Source organism: Oncorhynchus masou, chromosome 15 (genome assembly GCF_036934945.1).
Source record: "Oncorhynchus masou masou isolate Uvic2021 chromosome 15, UVic_Omas_1.1, whole genome shotgun sequence".
NCBI lineage: Eukaryota > Metazoa > Chordata > Actinopteri > Salmoniformes > Salmonidae > Oncorhynchus > Oncorhynchus masou.
Genome location: NC_088226.1, coordinates 20,514,785 through 20,535,309, shown reverse-complemented (window position 1 = coordinate 20,535,309; position 20,525 = coordinate 20,514,785). Strand labels below are relative to the sequence as shown.

Genomic DNA, 20,525 nt, shown 5'->3' with positions numbered 1-20,525 from the left:
GAATTTGTTCTTAACTGACCTGCTTAGTTAAATAAAGGTTAAATAAAAAAATAAATACGCATGGTGGGGCATTAGGAGAGATAAGGCAGTAAAGTGGAGAGAGGGAGGAAGGGGTCAGGGGATTATTTGAGTGGCCAGCCTAAATGATGTTATAGTTATGTATCCTCATGTTCCTATACAATATATGACATGGGTCTAGAGCTTTCAAGGGGGCTTCAATGGGCCTATTTGGCAAATTATTGCTTTCATTGAACCATATTACAGCTTCACAGACATACATTTTCGTGCTCCCTGGAGTTGGTGTGTACCATTGGACATATATCGAGAACAGATCTAACATGTTGTTTTGATGAAGTGCAATACAAGTTAATTTGCTCTCGGGAGGAAAAACTGAAGTGAAGCGAGGAGAGCTGCAAAGTGTGTGGTGACGTAAGACAGTCTATGCGATCGCATGCTGGAGTTTGTACTATTTGCCTATGGAGGCTGGGAGAGCAGTACCGCAAACAAAATATTTCAAATTCTAAAAGCAGCCGGTCGAACTGCAGTGAAGTGGAAACGGAGCTGGAAAACCCCAAGCGCGAGAAAGACTGTGGCCCGCCACTGCGTTAAGAGGATACCGGTATAGTTTTGTCAAACACATCATATTAGGCGATTTCTGAAGCTGAGCCTGCGAAGCACTCTTCCCTTTTCACTTTTTGGAGCGCAGTTGGCAGATTTAATTAATGCTGTGGTGTATGTTGACTAGATATTATAAGTTAAATGGTATTTTGGAGACCTTAGCATTGAGAAAATAAATATTGGAGGAACTGGCCAGTCGCACATCGAACAAAAAAAACAATACATGAGAGGACTGTTATGAAGAGGGATTGAAAAAGGACGACGCAAAAGGCTGTAACGCTTTGAAGTTGGCGAGACCCGACATCAATCTCTGACCGAATTTCAATAGGCCCACGGAATTAATTATTGGATACTTCGGACGGAACCTCTAATGTTCGTTTTATGTACATGGAGAACAATAGATATTTACATGTAGGCTATTATTAAAACCAAGCTAAACGCAGTACCCTGGAAAGTCCATTCACAGGAATATATAGCGGTGTAATACAGAAGGAAATAGACTACTACGGATCAACATTATACAAAAAATATTTCCGAAGAGACGTTTGAATTTCCTCTGAAATGGACTGACATCGATTAACACCAAACATATCTCGATAAAATAATGACCGGCAATTTATAGGCTGTGTTATAAAATAAATGAACATTTACTTAAACACTTTATTGGGACTTCATATTTGAGAAAATGCATAACGATAAGTAACTGTTGGTTGTTCATGTGGGCAAGATTCATTCCGAAAGTGGTGTGATATCCTCTCTTGTGAGAATTGAGTGTCCCTAATCCGGTACCGGAGGCATCTCGTGGTAACTCGGTAACTGCGGGAAGGCAGGAGTGCAGTTTGGAGATATCAGCAAATAAACGCACAGAAAAATGTGGCTGCGAATTCTTCCCCAGGTATGTCAGGTGCATGCAAGATGCTTTTAAATCATTGTTGTCCTTTCAGTTAACTGCTATGTTGTTAAAAAATGGTTTTGTTCGCAGCTGAGATTGTGTTTTTGCCTCTCACTGCTTGGGACAGATTTGTTTTTTGTTTTTTCAAATCAAATCAAATCAGATTGTATGTGTCTCATGCGCGGAATACAACTGGTGTAGTCTTTATCGTGAAAGGCTTGCTTAAGAGCCCTTCCCAACGATGCAGAGTTACAAATTAATAATACAAATAAAATAGTAACACGAAGAATAAAATAAAATACTCAAGAATGGAGCTATATACAGATAATAGGCCACCAGTAGGCGTACCAGATCAATTTGCAGTGGTACGAGTTTATTGGGGGAGATATGTACACGAGGGCAGGGTAGGCATCAGGATAGATAATAATAAGAGTAAAATAAGGAAAAGAGTAGCAGCAGCAAAGCATGAATGTAAAAGTGTGTGTGTGCAGTATATGTGTGCGTGTGTGTTCCGTTTACAACACCTGCAAAGAATAATGTCTGGTGAATAATATTACTTCAAATGCAAGTTATATTGGCACTGGGGCTTTCAAGCACTATGAACTATTATTATTAATAGGGATATTGCTAAATATTGTGATATGCATTTTTTTGTTGTTGATTCATTCACATGGCTTGTATTCAAGAATACAATTAAACGCAGTTACGCGCTGATAATGCTGAGACAATAAATATGGCAAATAAGACTCAGCAGGTATTCAATTTAATTTAAATCCGCAGGAGACACGTGGCTGTTGGCCACAGCTTTTGGGATGAATCTAAATCTTTCAGTCAATCTTTGGTGTTGTTGTGGCTCGCCTGATTTCGCCTAACTCAGGAGAAGATTACGCATTGTCGTTACACGGTTGAGTGAGGGTCAAATCTAAATCGGTAGGATTAAATATGTCTGTTTTCTTATACAATCATCACATCCACATAGCCTACATGACCTGCGGAGATTGAAAGCACCGACAGCAACAAAACAACTATTCAGCACTTGCATAGGCCTACTACTTGTCCGGGATTCTTCAATCTTAATTGCGCGAAGTTGGAGAGGTTTGGCACCTCGCTGCATAGCGCACCGCATTTTGATATCATAAATCAAAATACAAACACTAAAATTAAGCTTCTTCGAACCATTGACATTGCCGACACCTGACAAGCCACTTTATTCTCGTTGTTTTCACTTTATGATAAAAAGCTTTTGACACAACTTGTGGCCAAAATGAATGCTTTATGCTGTGCAGAGTTGACAGCTTTACAAAAGGTTGCACAAGTGTAAAGAGAAAGTAAGCTTATACAGTGGAAACACAGGGCAGAGATACAAAGCCTTCTAATTCTGCATGGAACAGAAATGATCCATGTGTTCTGTTGTATAAAGCAAGGATTACCCATGCAATACCTCACGACAAGGAGCAGTAAATACGGAAAGGTTGACACAATTTCTTGCACGCATACCTAATGATTACGCTGAAAATGTTTGGCTTACAGCCACTTGTGTTTCTGGTGTATGCATATGATCATACCTTCTTTGTGCAGTATATTAAAAACAGTCTCAATATAGACACCCTGATGCAGTGAGAATCAAACTCATGCAGGTGCAGTAGGGGATTCATTTCTACACAGCCACTGCCTGTGAATCACACAAATCCTATATTGCTTGAGGTTAGTCTGGCATTTGTCCAATGGAGAGAGATTAGGGAACTCTACCCTGGGCTATGAGGTGAAGTGATTGACAGTTTTAAATGCAGTGAGGGTTGACATTCTAATTAAAGCAGAAAATACAACCTGGACAATGAGGAAGTGAAAATGCAATTAAAACCAACTGTGCATATCTGATTGCAGATCAATCATCTAGCTAGAAAACGTGCAAATGATCAGATCACTTTCGTTTTGACTGAGCAACCATCCCATGTCTTTGATTTTCATATGATTCATTTGATATGTACATTTGATCATGTTAAAGTGAATCAACAATATGTCATTTTTATACTCTCCATTTGACAAACTGTCTGACTCTGTAAACATTGTTTTCCTGTCCACCAAACTATACATTTTACATTTTCGAATGAATCACCAACATAATGTCATTTTTATACTCCCAATTTGCCTGGCAGACAGACTCTGTAGGCCTACATATTTTTTCCTCTCTACCAAACTTTTAAGGATAGTCCTAAACAGGGCCCTCTTTCAGAGGCATGCAGATCCTTGTCCCTTCATCAGGTGTGAATGTCAGTGAGACTCCAGTCTGTTCAGCCTCTCATATAAACTATTCCTCAATAAAATCTCAATGTCCACCTCTTTAATTAGAGATCTCAATGTACCCCTAGTAGTCACAGTCACAGTCTGAGTCTGTCTGTCCTCGCTGAACTAATTAACTCATCACAGAGCCCTCTGATGGAAAGGGCCAGACAACAGAACGAACATTCCCATTCAATTCCAGTTAATTCTAGTATACTATAGTAATTATATTTCTACGGGCACAGAAGCAACAGAGATAGAAATCCTACCGGCCAACCATATCACATAGCTGAATACCAATGGCTGCTTGTCTGACTGATGGGAAACTGGCTTTTGAGGAATAACAGTGTGTGCTAGCACGATACAACAAGGTTCTACAATAGGCGGCCCGTGGGCCAAATTCGGCACCCAGGTGATTTTATTTGGCCCCCCAATTTTTTCGTAGAAAAAAAATATATCTTTATTATTACATATAAGACCGTAAGGAAATCAGGAAATCAGCTCAAATAGATTGCAATTCAGGAAATCTGTTCCCAAGTATTCCCACACATAAATAAAGAGGTTATCGTAACTCAATGTAATCAGTGTTTGAAATTCTTCTTCTTTTGTCAAATCTATTTGGGATTCTTGCTGTCAACACTCATTTACAAATGAAGCATTTACAATTGGAGCATTTGTGTTTAGTGAGTCTGCCACATAAGAGGCAACAGGGATGACCAGGGATGTTCTCTTGATGTGTGGGAATTGGACTGTTTTTCTGTCCTTTTGGGTGTCAGGGAAAATGAATGGAGTAAAAAGTGTGTTCATTTTCTTTAGGAATGTAGTGGAGTAAAATTAAAAGTTGTTGAAAAAATATAAATGGCAAAGTAAAAGTACAGATACCCCCAAAACTACTTTAAGTAGTACATTAAATATTTTTACTTAATAAGTACTTTACACCCCTGAGGTGTTGACTATATTTTTATAGAATGCAGGGTGCCATTTGGATTGGTTTCCTTTCACACCAGAAGCTGCCATTGGGGAATATAATACATTTGTGTGACCATGAACAGTGCCGGCAACCTTTACCACAGTCATGTGTCTCTTTGACGACCTACAATTGATGTCGGATTGAAGTCAACCACTCCACAATTTTCTTGTTAGCAAACTATAGTTTGGGCAAGTTGGTTAGGACATCTACTTTGTGCATGACACAAGTAATTTTTCCAACAATTGTTTACAGACAGATCATTTCACTTATAATTCACTGTATCACAATTCCAGTGGGTCAGAAGTTTACATACACTAAGTTGACTGTGCCTTTAAACAGCTTGGAACATTCCAGAAAATATGTCATGGCTTTATAAGCTTCTGATAGGCTAATTGACATAATTTGAGTCAATTGGAGGTGTACCTGTAGATGTATTTCAAGTCCTACCTTCAAACTCAGTGCCTCTTTGCTTGACATCATGGGAAAATCAAAGGAAATCAGCCAAGAACTCAGAAAAACAATTGTAGACCTCCACAAGTCTGGTTCATCCTTGGGAGCAATTTCCAAAAGCCTGAAGGTACCACGTTCATCTGTACAAAAAAGAGTGTGCAAGTATAAACATCATGGGACCACGCAGCCATCATACCCCCCAGGAAGGAGACACGTTCTGTCTCCTAGAGATGAATGTACTTTGGTGCGAAAAGTAAAAATCAATCCCAGAACAACAGCAAAGGACCTTGTGAATATGCTGGAGGAAACAGGTACAAAAGTATCTATATCCACAGTAAAACGAGTCCTATATCGACATTACCTGAAAGGCCGCTCAGCAAGGAAGAATCCACTGTTCCAAAACCGCCATAAAAAAAGCCAGACTACGGTTTGCAAATGCACATGGGGACAAAGATCATACTTTTTGGAGAAATGTCCTCTTGTCTGATGAAACAAAAATAGAACTGTTTGGCCATAATGACCATCATTATGTTTGAGGGATAAAGTGGAGGCTTGCTAGGCGAAGAACACCATCCCAACCGTGAAGCACGGGGGTAGCAGCATCATGTTGTGGGGTGCTTTGCTACAGGAGGGACTGGCGCAATTCACAAAATAGATGGCTTCATGAGGGAGGAAATGTAGGTGGATATATTAAAGCAACCTCTCAAGACATCAGTCAGAAGTTAATGCTTGGTCGCAAATGGGTCTTTCAAATGGACAATGACCCCAATGCAAAGTTGTGGCAAAATGGCTTAAGGACAACAAAGTCAAGGTATTGGAGTGACCCTCACAAAGCCCTGACCCCAATCCTATAGAAAATTTGTTGGCAGAACTGAAAAAGCGTGTGCGAGCAAGGTGGCCAATCCTGACTCAGTTACCAGCTCTGTCAGGAGGAATGGGCCAAAATTCACCAAACTTATTGTGGGAAGCTTGTGGAAGGCTACCCAAAACCTTTGACCCAAGTTAAACAATTTCAAGGCAATGCTACCAAATACTAATTGAGTGTATGTAAACTTCTGACCCACTGGGAATGTGATGAAAGAAATAAAAGCTGAAATAAATTATTCTCTCTACTATTATTCTGACATTTCACATTCTTAAACTAAAGTGGTGATCCTATCTGATCTAAAATAGGGAATTTTTACTTGGATTAAATGTCAGGAGTTGTGAAAAACTGAGTTTAAATGTATTTGGCTAAGGTATATGTAAACCTCCAACTTCCACTGTATATGGAATACATGCATTTACTGTACACTATGGTTTGACCTTTCAAGATGCATAATGTGCGTCCTTCTCTCCCGACTCCCGTCACCTATAAATCTATAGAATATCTTGCCTGCGTCTGAAATATTACACTTTTCCCTGTATAGTGCACTATACCAAGCAGGTGGCTATACATTGATGATAAAGTATGTGTTTGTCGGCGCAAGGCTGAAATCCTTGAAAGCGCTTGCATCAGCAGCTCCAACTGAACATATTAATCAATGATAGCTAGGTTGCCAGCACACACATGTTTTAAAGCCCACCTTCCCCAAGCCAAGGTGACTGGACTGATTTCGGCAGATAGGATGAGGCTTGAGAACTTCAATCAGTCAAAGTTTGAAGCCCAGTAAATAACCAATATCCCACTATACAGTATGTCATACTGGGCTATACTATAGGTGTGGCTGCCAGGTGTATCTATCAGTACAGAAGTCTATTACAGTGGATATGGAAATGTAGTGTTTGCACTCTGCAAGAATGGACATTTATCAGAAGTACAGGTTCTCTCTATTAAGGTCAGGTGGGATGAGTTGAAGGCCAGAGGAGGGCACTCTTCTATCTGGTCAGGGTCATGTTCAGTAGAGCACAGCGTAGCAAACCGTTTTGCTACTCAGTGTTTTTATTGGACAAGTTCATGTACAGTGGTAACTCCCTGTTTCAGTCCATTTTGAAAATGATTCCCCCTAATGAATATGACCCTGGTCATGCACAGCCCTGAACCTATCGCATTGATGAATAGATCAATGTCACTCATCATGACAAGAGTTCTGCTGCAGATTTTAGTAGATGTTTCCTAGTCTAGCCCATGAGAAATCTATGCCACTTCTATGCAATTGGTCCCAAGGTATAGCAAGCAATGGGAGGAGAAATTCTAACCACTTGTTTTTATTGAGTCACAGGATATCATGCTTCTTTAGACCACCACATCTAAAATCCTGATTTTAAAAAAAGTAATAAAGTAGAAATTAGATTTGGATTGCAATACATACACTACCATTCAAAAGTTTGGGGTCACTTAGAAATGTCTTGTTTTTGAATGAAAAGCATTTTTTTTGTCCATTAAAATAACATCAAATGGGTCAGAAATACAGTGTAGACACTGTTAATGTTGTAAATGACTGTTGTAGCTGGAAACTGCTGATTTTGTAAAAGAATATCTACATAGGCGTACAAAGGCACATTATCAGCAACCATCACTCCTGTGTTCCATTGGCACGTTGTGTTAGCTAATCCTCTGTCCAGTGTCTGTGTTCTTTTGCCCATCTTAAATCACAAAATACGTGCTTTTGTTTCAAAAACAAGGACATTTCTAAGTGACCACAAACTTTAGAACGGTAGTGTACTTTCAGAGTTCCTCAAAACAATACAATGTGTCAAAAGAAATTGGAAATGGTATGAAGCAAAATAATTTGTCACTACACATCACATCGACTGATGGCTTACGATGTACCGGTAGTTGCAATCTTTGGTTAGCTACATATTGATTGCCTCCTGTGTAAATTCATTCTATGAAAAAGATAACTAAATCGGAGGACAGGACATTATGTACCAAAGGTAATCAGTTTTAGATCAAATGCGGATGATAACAATCATAGTTGCTCGGGAAAAGCCTTTGCTTCTCCTTTCCCTAAGCCCCTTACAACATGAGCCCTGTAAAATTCTCAGAAAATGGGTCTGATCAATTTCAAGTGAAACCTCAGAGAGCTGGGTATTTAAAGGGGCAGTCTGAGATTCAAACAAAAACAACGCAGCCGCCACTTTTAAAATGTCAAAATGTATTCACCGTTCCCATATTGACCCTTTAATAAAATAAAGGAAATAATTCCGGGCAAGCCAAACTGCGATCCATCTGTTGACTTGCATGGCTGTCATTTATTTTTCTACATCACGCTATGCTCACAGACACATGTATAAAAGCACTTAAACACACTGTAGGAGCACTCACTGTCTGCGTCCCAAATGGCACCCTATTCCAAGAGGGTCCATTGGGCTATTAGAAGTAGTGCACTATGTGGGGAATAGGGTGCCATTTGGGACGCATGCCTCGCTGTCTTGTTTCCATAGGGGTGCTGTAAGGAACTGATGTGTCAGTCATAAGGCCAATCAGTGCTGTGGAAAGACGTGGTTGGGGCGACGGTGGTGTAATAACCTGGTTACATAGAGACGATGCAGTCGTGGCTATATTGTAACACGGTCTTAACTGGTGTTTGTAGGTATACTGAATAGATTAGATATGGGCCACTCTATTTATTTGACCTTGGAAAAAGCAGCACTGAAGCATTGGAAGATAACTGTTAGAGATTGCATAGCACAGGGCTGAAGGGGTATGATTCACAGACAGTGATATCTAATGTAAAGATAATTCTAAGCTGTGGATTGACTATTAAAGTTTAATTGGTAAAACTGGACATCCAGAAACTCATGTAATAACACGGACACACTGCCTCTCTATCTATCTATTCCTATTTATGTTCCTATTTTCCTATTTACTTCATGCTTTACTTTGTCCGTCCATAATCTGAATCTGATTGGTTTACTCTTCATGTTGTTAAGGTTTAGTGATGGGGGTATTGTCATAGATATAACAATACAGAGATGATTATTTTCCAACATGAGCATTGTGAAACTGAAAATCACTGAGCTTTTGCTGTCTAGTCCTTACATAACTGAACATGGCTAAGTCAAATGAATACCAAAGCAATAAAGCAACTATTTCTGGACAAATGTAATCTTTTATTTATTTTTCAAAGGCTAGCCATTGTTGAGATGTAGACTGTCAAACTCATTTATTTTTTTGTGTAGTCTATTTTCAGTATAGTACTCAAAGGCTATTCACCTTAGAGTCTAAGGGATAACAGTCTCATAATGTCTGAAAAGGAATCCATCGGCCAGTTTTGCAGACCCAGATTAAGTATTCCCCTGGATGCCAAACCACGTTTAATGGAAATTCTGATCGGTTTGAAAGTAGGCTTAATCCAGACCTGGGAAACTGCCCCATGATTTTTTCAAAACATAATTGCTTCATGATTCTTACATAGCTCTTGAGTTGGAGAGTGCGTAAACACAATACATTGTAAGTTTGTTCATACTCTTGTATTGTACGTCCGTATCAAACCTGTTCTGCTTTTACTACAAAGCTAAATGCCGTGTGTAGAGTGTATCATCCAGGTATTTTATCCTGTTAGAGACATGCAGTGCTTTACTTTTTCCACATTTTGTCTTATTACAGCCTGAATTTAAGATTGATTGCATTGAGATTTTGTGTCACTGATCTAGTGACAATACCACATAATATCAAAGTGGAATTTTGTTTGTTATGAAAAAAGAATAATAATTTGAGGCTAAAATGTCTTGAGTCAATAAGTATTCAACACCTTTGTTATGGCAAGTCTAAATACATTCAGTAAAAATGTGCTGAACAAATCTTATGATAAATGGCATGGACTCATTCCGTGTTCAGTGACAGTGGTTAAAAAGATTGTAGAATAGTGAGTTTCATGCAGATTCAACCACAAAGGCCACGGCGGGGTTTTCAATGCCTAACAAGGATGGGCATTGATTGGTAGACGTATAAAGACATTTTAAGCAGACACTGAATATCCCTTTGAGCATGACAAAGTTATTAGGCTTTGGGTGGTGTATCGATGCACCCAATCACTACAAAGATACAAGCATCTTTCCTAACTCAGTTGCCGTAGAGGATGGAAACTGCTTAGGGATTTCACCATGAGGCCAATTGTGATTTTAAAAAAGTTAGATAGTTTAATGGCTGTGATAGGTGAAAAATGAGGATGAATCAGCAACATTGTAGTTACTCCACAATGCTGACGTAAATGACAGACTGAAAAGAAGGAAGCCTATGCAGAATACAAATATTACAAAACATGCATCTTGTGTACAACAAGGCACTTAAGAGATACTGCAAGAAAATTGGCAAAGAAAATGTACTTTTTGTCGTGAATACAAAGTGTTATGTTTGGAGCAAATCCATCACAACACATCACTGAGTATACCTTATTATTTTCATGCTTGCTGGTATCCAGCAGCATACCACCCTGCATACCACTGCTGGCTTGCTTCTGAAGCTAAGCAGGGTTGATCCTGGTCAGTCCCTGGATGGGAGACCAGATGCTGCTGGAAGTGGTGTTGGAGGGACAGTAGGAGGCACTCTTTCCTCTGGTCTAAAAAATATCACATAGTGATTGCGGACATTGCCCTGTGTAGGGTGCTGTCTTTCAGATGGGATGTTAAATGGATGTCCTGACCCTCTGAGGTCATTAAAGAAAATCATTATCACTTATCATAACAGTAGAGTTATTAACCCCGGTGTCCTGGCTAAATTCCTAATCTGTCACTCAAACCATGGTCACCTAATAATCCCCAGTTTCCAAGTGGCTCATTTGCTCCCCTGTAACTATTCCCCAGGTCGTCGTTGCTGTGAATGTGTTCTCAGTCAACTTATTAGGTTGTTTTTGGGATAAAAAGAAATGGAATAGAGCTACAGGTGCAATCTAAAAGGAAGATCTTGTTCAGTCTGCTTTCCAACAGACACTGGGAGACAAATTCATCTTTCAGCAAGACAATAACCTAAAACACAAGGACAAAACTACACTAAAGTTGCTTATCAAGATGACATTGAATGTTCCTAAAAGTGGCCTAGTTACAGTTTAACTTAAAGGTGTAGATTCACATTCAGTGTGGCAGGTGTATATTACATCTTCGCAGAAGGCAGGAATAGTGGTCACAGGCAGGCAATGGTCATACATCGGTTGGAAAACAGGCAGGTGAAAAAAAACTAGGACTGAAGGCTAAAACTGGTTCTCACAAACAAGCTAGGAAAAGGCTTAGTAGAGTCAAAATGAACAATACCTCACAAGAACACAACGAAACAGAGCACAAGGTTGACTAAGAAAATTAACAGAATGAACTGAACTAAATAAGGAGCTGACGAGACCAGGCGAGTAACTAAAATAGGTCAACTCAATGAAAAAATGAAAGACAGGGCTACGTTAAAGAACACAACGAAGCAGAACACAAGGCTGACCTTACAGTACTGTAAGTACAGTACTGACTGGGTAATTGGAAGTGGTACCTGACAGGGTTGAAGCGATGGGTTATCTTGAAGGGACCAATGAAGCGAGGACATAAAAAGTTATCAAGCAAGGCAGAGCCAGTTGTCTCTGGTAGAGAGCCACACACGCTGTTTGGGGTGAAAGAGTGGCGTAGGTCGGCGGCGTCTGTCGGCAAAGTGTTTCTGGGTATTGGAGGCTTCCTGCAGATACCGGTGAGCGATCTCTCATACCTGTTCACTATGCCGAAACCAGTCGTCGACAGCTGGGACAGTACCAGGCTCCGCCTCCCAGGGAAATGTGGGGGGTTGGTAACCAAGTACCCACTGAAACGGAGTAAGGCGGAGGGATGAATGCATGAGTGAGTTCTGAGCGTATTCGGCCCAGGCCACATACCGACTCCAGTCGTGTGGAGAGGCAGAATAAACTGGGCTCCACACGACTCCGGTCGTGTGGAGAGGCAGACAAACTGGGGCCCAGGGTCGATAGTCCTTCGGAATCCCATACAGATGGAACACCTGCTGGAACATAGTAAGATGACAACATAGGTAAGATGACACATTTTTGAAAAACGGTCTACTATGACAAGGATGGTGGTGTTACCAGAGGATTCAGGAAGGTCTGTGATGAAGTCAACAGCTATGTGGGACCAGAGTTTGTGAGGGATTGGCAAAGGTTGAAGCTTACCAGAAGGGAGATCGCGAGGGCTTTTGGTTTGGGCACAGACTGGACAGGAGAGTACGTAATCCCTTACGTCGGATTTCAGTGAAGACCAGCAGAATTTACGGTTAGATGTTCAGTGGTTCGTGTAATGCCCAGATGTCCTGACCCCAAGGACGTGTGACACCATTGTATCAGTTGGGGTCTCACAGCTGCTGGTATGTAACTCCTCCCAGCTGGTGTCCCAGGAGGAGCCGGGTCTGAGGTTAGGGCTTCTTGTAAGGCAGAGTGAACCTCCTACTGTACCGGTCCCATAATGCAAGAGGAAGGAAGAATGGATGGAGGGTCTGAGTTACTGGTTGGTCAAACTGGCGGGAGAGAGCATCAGCTTTTACGTTTTTCTTTCCAGGGATGTAAGTAGCATGAAAATGGAAGCGTGTGAAGAAGGCAGCCCAGCGGGCTTGTCTGGAGTTTAACCTCTTGGCCCCTTTGATATATTCCATATTACGATGATCTGTTAGGACGAGAATGGGATGTTGTGTGCCCTCCAACCAGTGGTGCCACTCCTCGATGGCCAGCTTGATGGCGAGGAGTTCTCTGTTCCCCACATCGTAATTCCTCTCACAAGGTTGACTAAGAACATAAATACAGAACCTTACCTTGAAGACTTGAAAATGGCTATCTAACTATGATCAACAATCAACTTGACAGAGCTTGAAGAATTCTTTAAAAGAATAATGGGCAAATATTGTACAATCCAGGTGTGCAAAGCTCTTAGAGACTTACAGCTGTAATTACTGCCAAAAGTGCTTTGGATGTGAATACTTACACTACCATTCAAATTTTGGGGACACCTAGAAATGTCCTTGTTTTTGAAAGAAAAGGATGCTGGCCTTCTAGGCAGAGTTCCTCTGTTATTTTGCCCATCTTTTATTTTTATTTGCCAGTCTGAGATATGGATTCTTCTTTGCAACTCTGCCTAGAAGGCCAACATCCAGACGTCGCGTCTTCACTGTTGATGTTGAGACATTTTTTATTTTTTTATTTTTTGGGGGGTACTAATTAATGAAGCTGCCAGTTGAGGACTTGTGAGGCATCTGTTTCTCAAACTAGACACTCTAATATATTGTCCTCTTGCTCGGTTCTGCACCGGGGCCTCCGACTCATCTTTTTATTCTGGTTAGGGCCAGTTTGCGCTGTTCTGTGAAGGGAGTAGTACACAGCGTTGTAAGAGATCTTCAGTTTCTTGGCAATTTTTCGCATGGAATAGCCTTCCTTTCTCAGAACAAGAATTGACTGACGAGTTTCAGAACAAAGTACTTTCTTTCTGGCCATTTTGAGCCTGTAATCGAACCCACAAATGCTGATGCTCCAGATACTCAACTAATCTAAAGAAGGCCAGTTTATTGCTTCTTTAATCAGAACAACAGTTTTCAGCTGTGCTAACATAATTGCAAAAGGGTTTTCTAATGACCAATTAGCCTTTTAAAATCATAAACTTGGATTATCAAACACAACGTGCCAATGGCACACAGGAGTGATGGTTGCTGATAATTGGCCTCTGTACGCCTATGTAGATATTCCATCCATTTCCAGCTACAATAGTAATTTACAACATTAACAATGTCTACACTGTATTTCTGATCAATTTGATGTTATTTTAATGGGCAAAAAATGTGATTTTCCTAAGTGAACGGTAGTGTATGTAAATTAGATATTTCTATATTTCAAAAACATGTTTTCACTTTGTTATTATGGGGTCTTCTGTGTAGATAGCTGAGAAAAAAAACGATTTAATAAATGTTTTAATTCAGGTGGTAAAAAAAAGTCAAGGGGTATGAATACTTTCTGAAGGCACTGTACTAATTCAAGGGGACTATTTCTTTGAGTCCCATGCAGCTTTGAATCTTGTTAAGGTTTTTTGGTTGAATAACTATGACAAAAAATCTTTCCCAACTAACTCAGGGGAGGACAAAGGCAGCACATTTCCATACCTGCATCAGGGTTTCACCCAAGCCAATTGACCACTCAAATCTGCAAAATAATTAAATGAAAGTGCACAGTCTATGGTGGTTTGAGAGCAGCAGGTACTGAGGGCGGTGCCATAACAAAGCTTTGGAGTGCCAACCATGGTTTGGTTGACTTTTCCGATAAGTTACTTAAATTAAGTTACTGTGTGATTGTTTTGTTTTTGCAGAGTACGTACTCGGTTTCCCACTTAAAGCTAACACAAACCCACCAAAGCAATTGTTTGCAGTTCCCAAAAGGGGTATGTTGTTTTTCTTTTTCCTTTTGTTTGATCAGAGGACTGGAGTGTAGTTGGGGAGAACAGAATTGGATGCTTGTGTTGTTTATTGGTTTATTTGTGGAGGTTTTGTATTCTTATTATCAGTGCAATTACATAGCCCTAAAGCAGCTCACAAATTAGCTGATTAGGAAAGGAAGCGGGAGATATTTATGATGTAGGGCGAAGAGACACTATAGCCGTGTCTCGATAGTCTGTAAATAACAAGCCTTTTCACTCAACTGTTATTGATGTGAACTATATTGAAGCAAAAATATAAACGCAACATGCCACAAGTTCAAAGATTGTACTCAGTTAGAGTTCGTATCAGGAAATCAGTCAATTTAAATAAATTAGGCCCTAATCTATGGATTTCACATGACTGAGCAGGGGTGGGAGGGCATAGGCCCACCCACTGGAGAGCCAGGCCCAGCAAATAAGAATTAGTTTTTCCCCACAAAAGGGTTTATTACAGACATAATTACTCCCCCCTCAGACGATGCCACATGTGAAGAAGCCAGATGTGGAGGTCCTGGGCTGGCATAGTTACACGTGGTCTGCGGTTTTGAGATCAGCTGGACGTACGGCCAAATTCTCTAAAACGACGTTGAAGGCAGTTCATGGTAGAGAAATGAACATTAAATGCTCTAAACAGCTCTGGTGGACATTCCTGCAATCAGCATGCCAATTGCATTCTCCCAGAAAACTTGAGACATGTGGCATTGTGTTGTGAGACAAAACTGCATATTTTAAAGTGGCCTTTTATTGCCCCCAGCACAAGGTGCACCTGTGTAATGATCATGCTGTTTAATCATCTTCTTGATATGCCACACCTGTCAGGTGGATGGATTGTCTTGGCAAAACTTCTGGGGCTTTTTATTTCAGCTCATAAAACATGGGATCAACACTTTACATGTTGGGTGAATATTTTTGTTTAGTGTAATTCTGCACAACTATAGGGAGTAGCTAACAAGAGGTACTTTTACAAGTTAAATATGTTATTTTTGTTGTTCTTCTAAGTTACTTGCTTTTCCAATTTACTCCAACTTCTACTGTGTGCAGTGCCTTTGGAAAGTATTCACCTGGACTTTTTCCACATTTTGTTACGTTACAGCCTTATTCTAAAATTTATCACAAAAAATAAACCTCAGCAATCTACACACAATACCAATAATGACAAAGCGAAAACAGATTTTTTTTTACATTTTGCAAATGTATTAAACATTTTAAACAGAAATACCTTATTTACATTAGTATTCATACCCTTGGATGGATGGATTCGAAATTGAGCTCAGGTGCATCCGGTTTCCATTGATCATAATTTAAATGTTTCTACAACTTGATTGGAGTCCACCTGTGGTATATTTCATTGATTGGACATGATTTTGAAAGGCACACACTTGTCTATATATGTCAGACAGGGGCGAAGGTTCAACCAACCAACAGGACAATGACCCTAAGCACACAGCCAAGACAACGCAGGAGTGGCTTCGGGTCAAGTCAAGTCTCTGAATGTCCTTGAGTGGCCCAGCCAGAGCCCGGACTTGAACCCGATCGAACATCTCCTGAGAGACCTGATAATAGCTGTGTGGCAACACTCCCCATCCAACCTGACAGAGCTTGAGAGGATCTGCAGAGAAGAATGGGAGAAACTCCCCAAATACAGGTGTGCCAAGCTTGTACAGTAGCATCATACACAAGAAGACTCAAGGCTGCAATCGCTGCCGAATGTGCTTCAACAAAGTACTGAGTAAAGGGTGTGAATACCCATGTAAATGTAATATTTCAGTTTGACATTTTTTATACATTTGCAAAATAGTCTAAAAAACGTTTTCTTCGTGTTTTTTTCATTATACGGTATTATGTGTAATTCAATTTTAGAATAAGGCAGTAAGTAACAAAATGTGGAAAAAGTCAAGGGGTCTGAATTCTTACCGAATGCACTGTATTTAGAATGGTTTATTTCAAATTCAACATTACAAAGTATTGATGGCAGCTGATTCTGAATTATTTGACACAATTCATATAAAATAGAATAAGCACAAGAAAATCATCAACACAATTACAATGGAAATTTTAATATACATTTATTTACAGCGTTTTTGCTTCAGCCAAATGGAAATATATTTGGAAAATATCCACAAATGTTTGAATCATTGCATTAATTAAGTGTAAAACATTACGTGGAATATGGTTTAGATGAGAAGCTCCTGTATAATTTCAATTGCTATCCTTATTTTGTTTGTCTATATACTATGGTATTTACGGTATGCTAATAGCTGCGCTCACATATGAAGCAGGAATGTAGCTTTGGCCACACAACATCCAAGGCCAGTATAAACAGAGAAGTAACAAATCTGATGTTGAAGAGAGATAATGTAAATGGCCCTTAAGTCTTCACTATACTACAAACTCTTCCCTTCCTTTTGCTCTCTTTTTTTCCCTCTCCCTCTCTCCCCCTCCATCTCTGCTGTAATGTTTATGGTGCATTGTGGATTGTCCAGAGGCCTGATAACCCATGCTTGGTCAGGCTGTAAACACTGGCCTCCTTTCCTACGACAGAGTGACATATTTATTGTCCTGTGAGTGGGGACTTTTTTTTATATCCCAGGTCTCCCGGTATCTGTCGCAGGCTCGAGGCGCCTGAGATATGCAGGAAGTCAAGTGGAAGCGCTTGACTCCATGTTTCGCTCCCCCGTGTCACAACGTCTCAGAGAGACTGCACCTATCCAGATGAACGTCATCGTTTAGTTTCTCCAGAGGAAAGACAAAATTACAAAGGACAGAATCAGTCTGTATGGGGCATGACCAAGGGATCTTATCCACGTACCATTCCGACGTCTAATTTATTTGAACATGTACGAGTACAATCACCTCCATTCCCTAACATACACATGCACCCACATGCAAGCACAACACAGTACTGCACACACACGGACACAAACACACACACACACAGATATACACACACACACACACACACACAAGACTGCCCAAGTGGCTGCACTAGAATTATAGAGTAGGGAGAGAGAGGAGTTTGCAAGAGAGAGGTGCACTGTGCCTTTTTATCGCCATCCTTGATACAAGCCCGAGCATCCTCCATTAATTACCCACAGAGACATCAGCTCCGTGCCATGCCAGAGCTGACATAAAATATATTGACTTGCTGGGCTACCGTAGGAGCTGGTGACATTCTCATTTATCACAATTAACAACCTTACAGCGGCGATACCAGCCCAGAATCAACCACAACCGCAAGGGCAAGTGAAGAGGCAAAGTAGAGATGCATATTTAGTCTTTGTCCCAAATGGCACCCTATTCCCTATGTAGTGCACTTCTTTTGACCACAGCCCATAGGGGAGGCAGAATAAATATTGATCCGACAGTCCTCCCTCAGAGGGAATCAAAATGGGAAGAAATAGGGATCTCCCATAGACATGTTTTCTCTCAGGGCTATGATGCTCTGGTGTCCTCAGTAGCCATCACTCACTCGCTCGCTCGCTCGCTCGCTCGCACGCACGCACGCACGCACGCACACACACACACACACACACACACACACACACACACACACACACACACACACACACACACACACACACACACACACACACACACACACACACACACACACACACACACACACACACACACACACACACACACACACACACACGTTCCCTGGCCTGGCTCCCATGGTTACGGATAGAGAGACCCACAACACCCACAACAAGTAACCTACCTCATTAATTAATAGATACATGCCATGCAGCCTCCTACAAATATACACCTACAGTACTGACGACACAGCACTCAAACATATAACTTCCATTAATGATACCGAAGTGAGTGCACGCACACACCTGTCTCTTGACAGTATTAGCATTCTTGCGTACTTGCCTTTCATGATATGCACCAACACACAAGCTCTATACTACAAACCCCACAAGCTCTGACTGACACACAAACAAACATACACCCATGGTTTGACAACTGGGATAGGGAGTGGAAGTGTGGCCAACAATCAATATAATGCAATCCATATTATGCCACCCATGCAAGCAACACATTCTCTCTCCTCTCTCCTCTCTCCTCTCTCTCCTCTCTCTCTCCTCCCCCCCTGTGATAATAAGGCAGGGTAAACAGTGGAGCGTCATAATGCCCTGCATGTGTAAACACCATTAGAGCCTTAAACGGAACAGAGGTGCTGCTGAGGCTGCAGCACCACAGTATGCTAGCTGGATCTAGCCCCAGGGATCAAAGTAGATCAGGCAGCCTGGCAGGCAACAGTGACAAGGGTCTGTCATCCTTATTGACGCCCACGGAGCACGGTCCCCACCATCCTCTGTGCCAGTTAGTTAGTTAGCCATGGCACCTGCTTAGTTAGTTTGTTAGCTTGCCATGGCACCTGTAGTGCTGGTTGTCTATCTACCATGTAATTTCAAAACAGGTTGGCGGATGAACACAAATTACAGTATACAGCCCGGCTGCGAGGGTGAAGGTAGCTGGTTTTTCTTTAAGTGTTTACCTCCATATATCAATGTTGGTTTTTGCAAGACGGCCATCCTAGATTGATTCTAGCTTCCCTCGCTGTGCCTGTGAAATCAATCATCAGTGCAGGATGCAAAGCAGGCAAAGACTTTGCATTCTCCTGAAGCTCAAAGGCTTCTGTGTGCTATTCTTTTTCATTGCTGTGTGCTTCCTGCTCTGCGGGGCTTCTGTTTGAAATGTGGGAGGTTTGAACAAACTTGGAGATATCTGGTAGTTGAACAAACAAGGCATTCATCACTGTCTACTCGTGTTGTTTTTCTTTCGCTCCCTCTCCCCCATTAGTTGTAATGTATTGTTTGTTAAGTCTGGTAGAGGCAGACCAAGTTCTGCATCCCATCGCTCACGTCGCAGCGCCGGCGAGGCTGCAAAGCCTAATGAAATAATGGTGCTGCACACTGTCTTTTTATGGACTCGTTCACAATTTGTCGTCTTTGCAGTAGACGGTGTTGTCTTTTACATGTGCTGCAACTTTTTCTTTGTCATCGTGCCATGCCCATTTGTATTTCATAACTTTAAAGAGAAAGCCAAATTGCTCGGCAATGGGACAGTAACGCTTTTCTGAATCCGAATCTCAAATGAGCCATTTGAAAAGACACCTCTGAGACTGCAAAACGCAACACAGAGAGCGTGATGGAAAATGTATTCACGGGCGGTTGACTCTGCTGCCTTGCTCCGCATCCATAAATGCAGTGTAAGTCATCTCCTGACTGTTGCATGTTTGCGCGTCGAGTTCGCCTGCTTTGTCACACACCGTGGAGGAATTAACAGCTTAAGTCTGTGGCTAGCACAAGCCTAACGCTAGCCTTGAGGAAGATTTGTGTAGTGACCATGGAGATTCGATTATGTGCTAAGGAGAGAGACAGAGAGGGATGGAGAGACAGAAAGAGATGTAGAGAGAGAGAGAGAGAAAGAGAGAGAGAGAGGCTGTTTAAAATGACTGGAATGTCCTGCATCGTCAGGAGACTGAGACCAGGGCAGAAAGTTTTAATCCTTGTGGTAATTTGAAAGCACCTTTGTCTCTCCTCTTTCCCCTTCGGAGGTGTTTATAGTGGCTTTTAAAATTTGATCTGCCCTCAGGCCAAGAGCAGGAAAACTCATTTAAGTGTGTGGCCAGACCACAGTGACTGCGGAAAATGTCCAATTTACTGTATTTTACCTCACCGCCACATCCTCTGCCAGGTGATCTTCACATCCAACACTCCATCAAGCCACTCAACCATCAAAAGGCCCTCAGTCTCAGTTATAATACACCAACCTTTAGCCATTTGATTTCTCTCCCCAAGTGGGATTATCAACATATTTTGAGAAGATTTTGGAACCACAGCGTCTTCCGGTTTGATTCATTTCAGAAGTTCTGCCTAGAAAGCTGCTGGTGTGCTGAATGTCAAGCAGGGCCCCTTTTCCCGCTGGTCCCAGACTATTGACTCATTCACAGTGAGCAGCCTGCTC

General features: G+C 41.3%; 1 protein-coding gene across 1 annotated transcript in view; it reads left to right on the top strand.

The window, feature by feature from the left end:
- The first annotated feature begins 407 nt into the window (after positions 1-407).
- The window catches only part of LOC135555846 (corticotropin-releasing factor receptor 1-like), a 173,353-nt gene continuing 153,235 nt past the window's right edge, over positions 408-20,525 (top strand). The window contains exon 1 of the mRNA XM_064988613.1: positions 408-1,513. Within this exon, the coding sequence (XP_064844685.1) occupies positions 1,490-1,513 (24 nt within the window). The 5' untranslated portion in view covers positions 408-1,489. The remainder of the gene's footprint in view (positions 1,514-20,525) is intronic.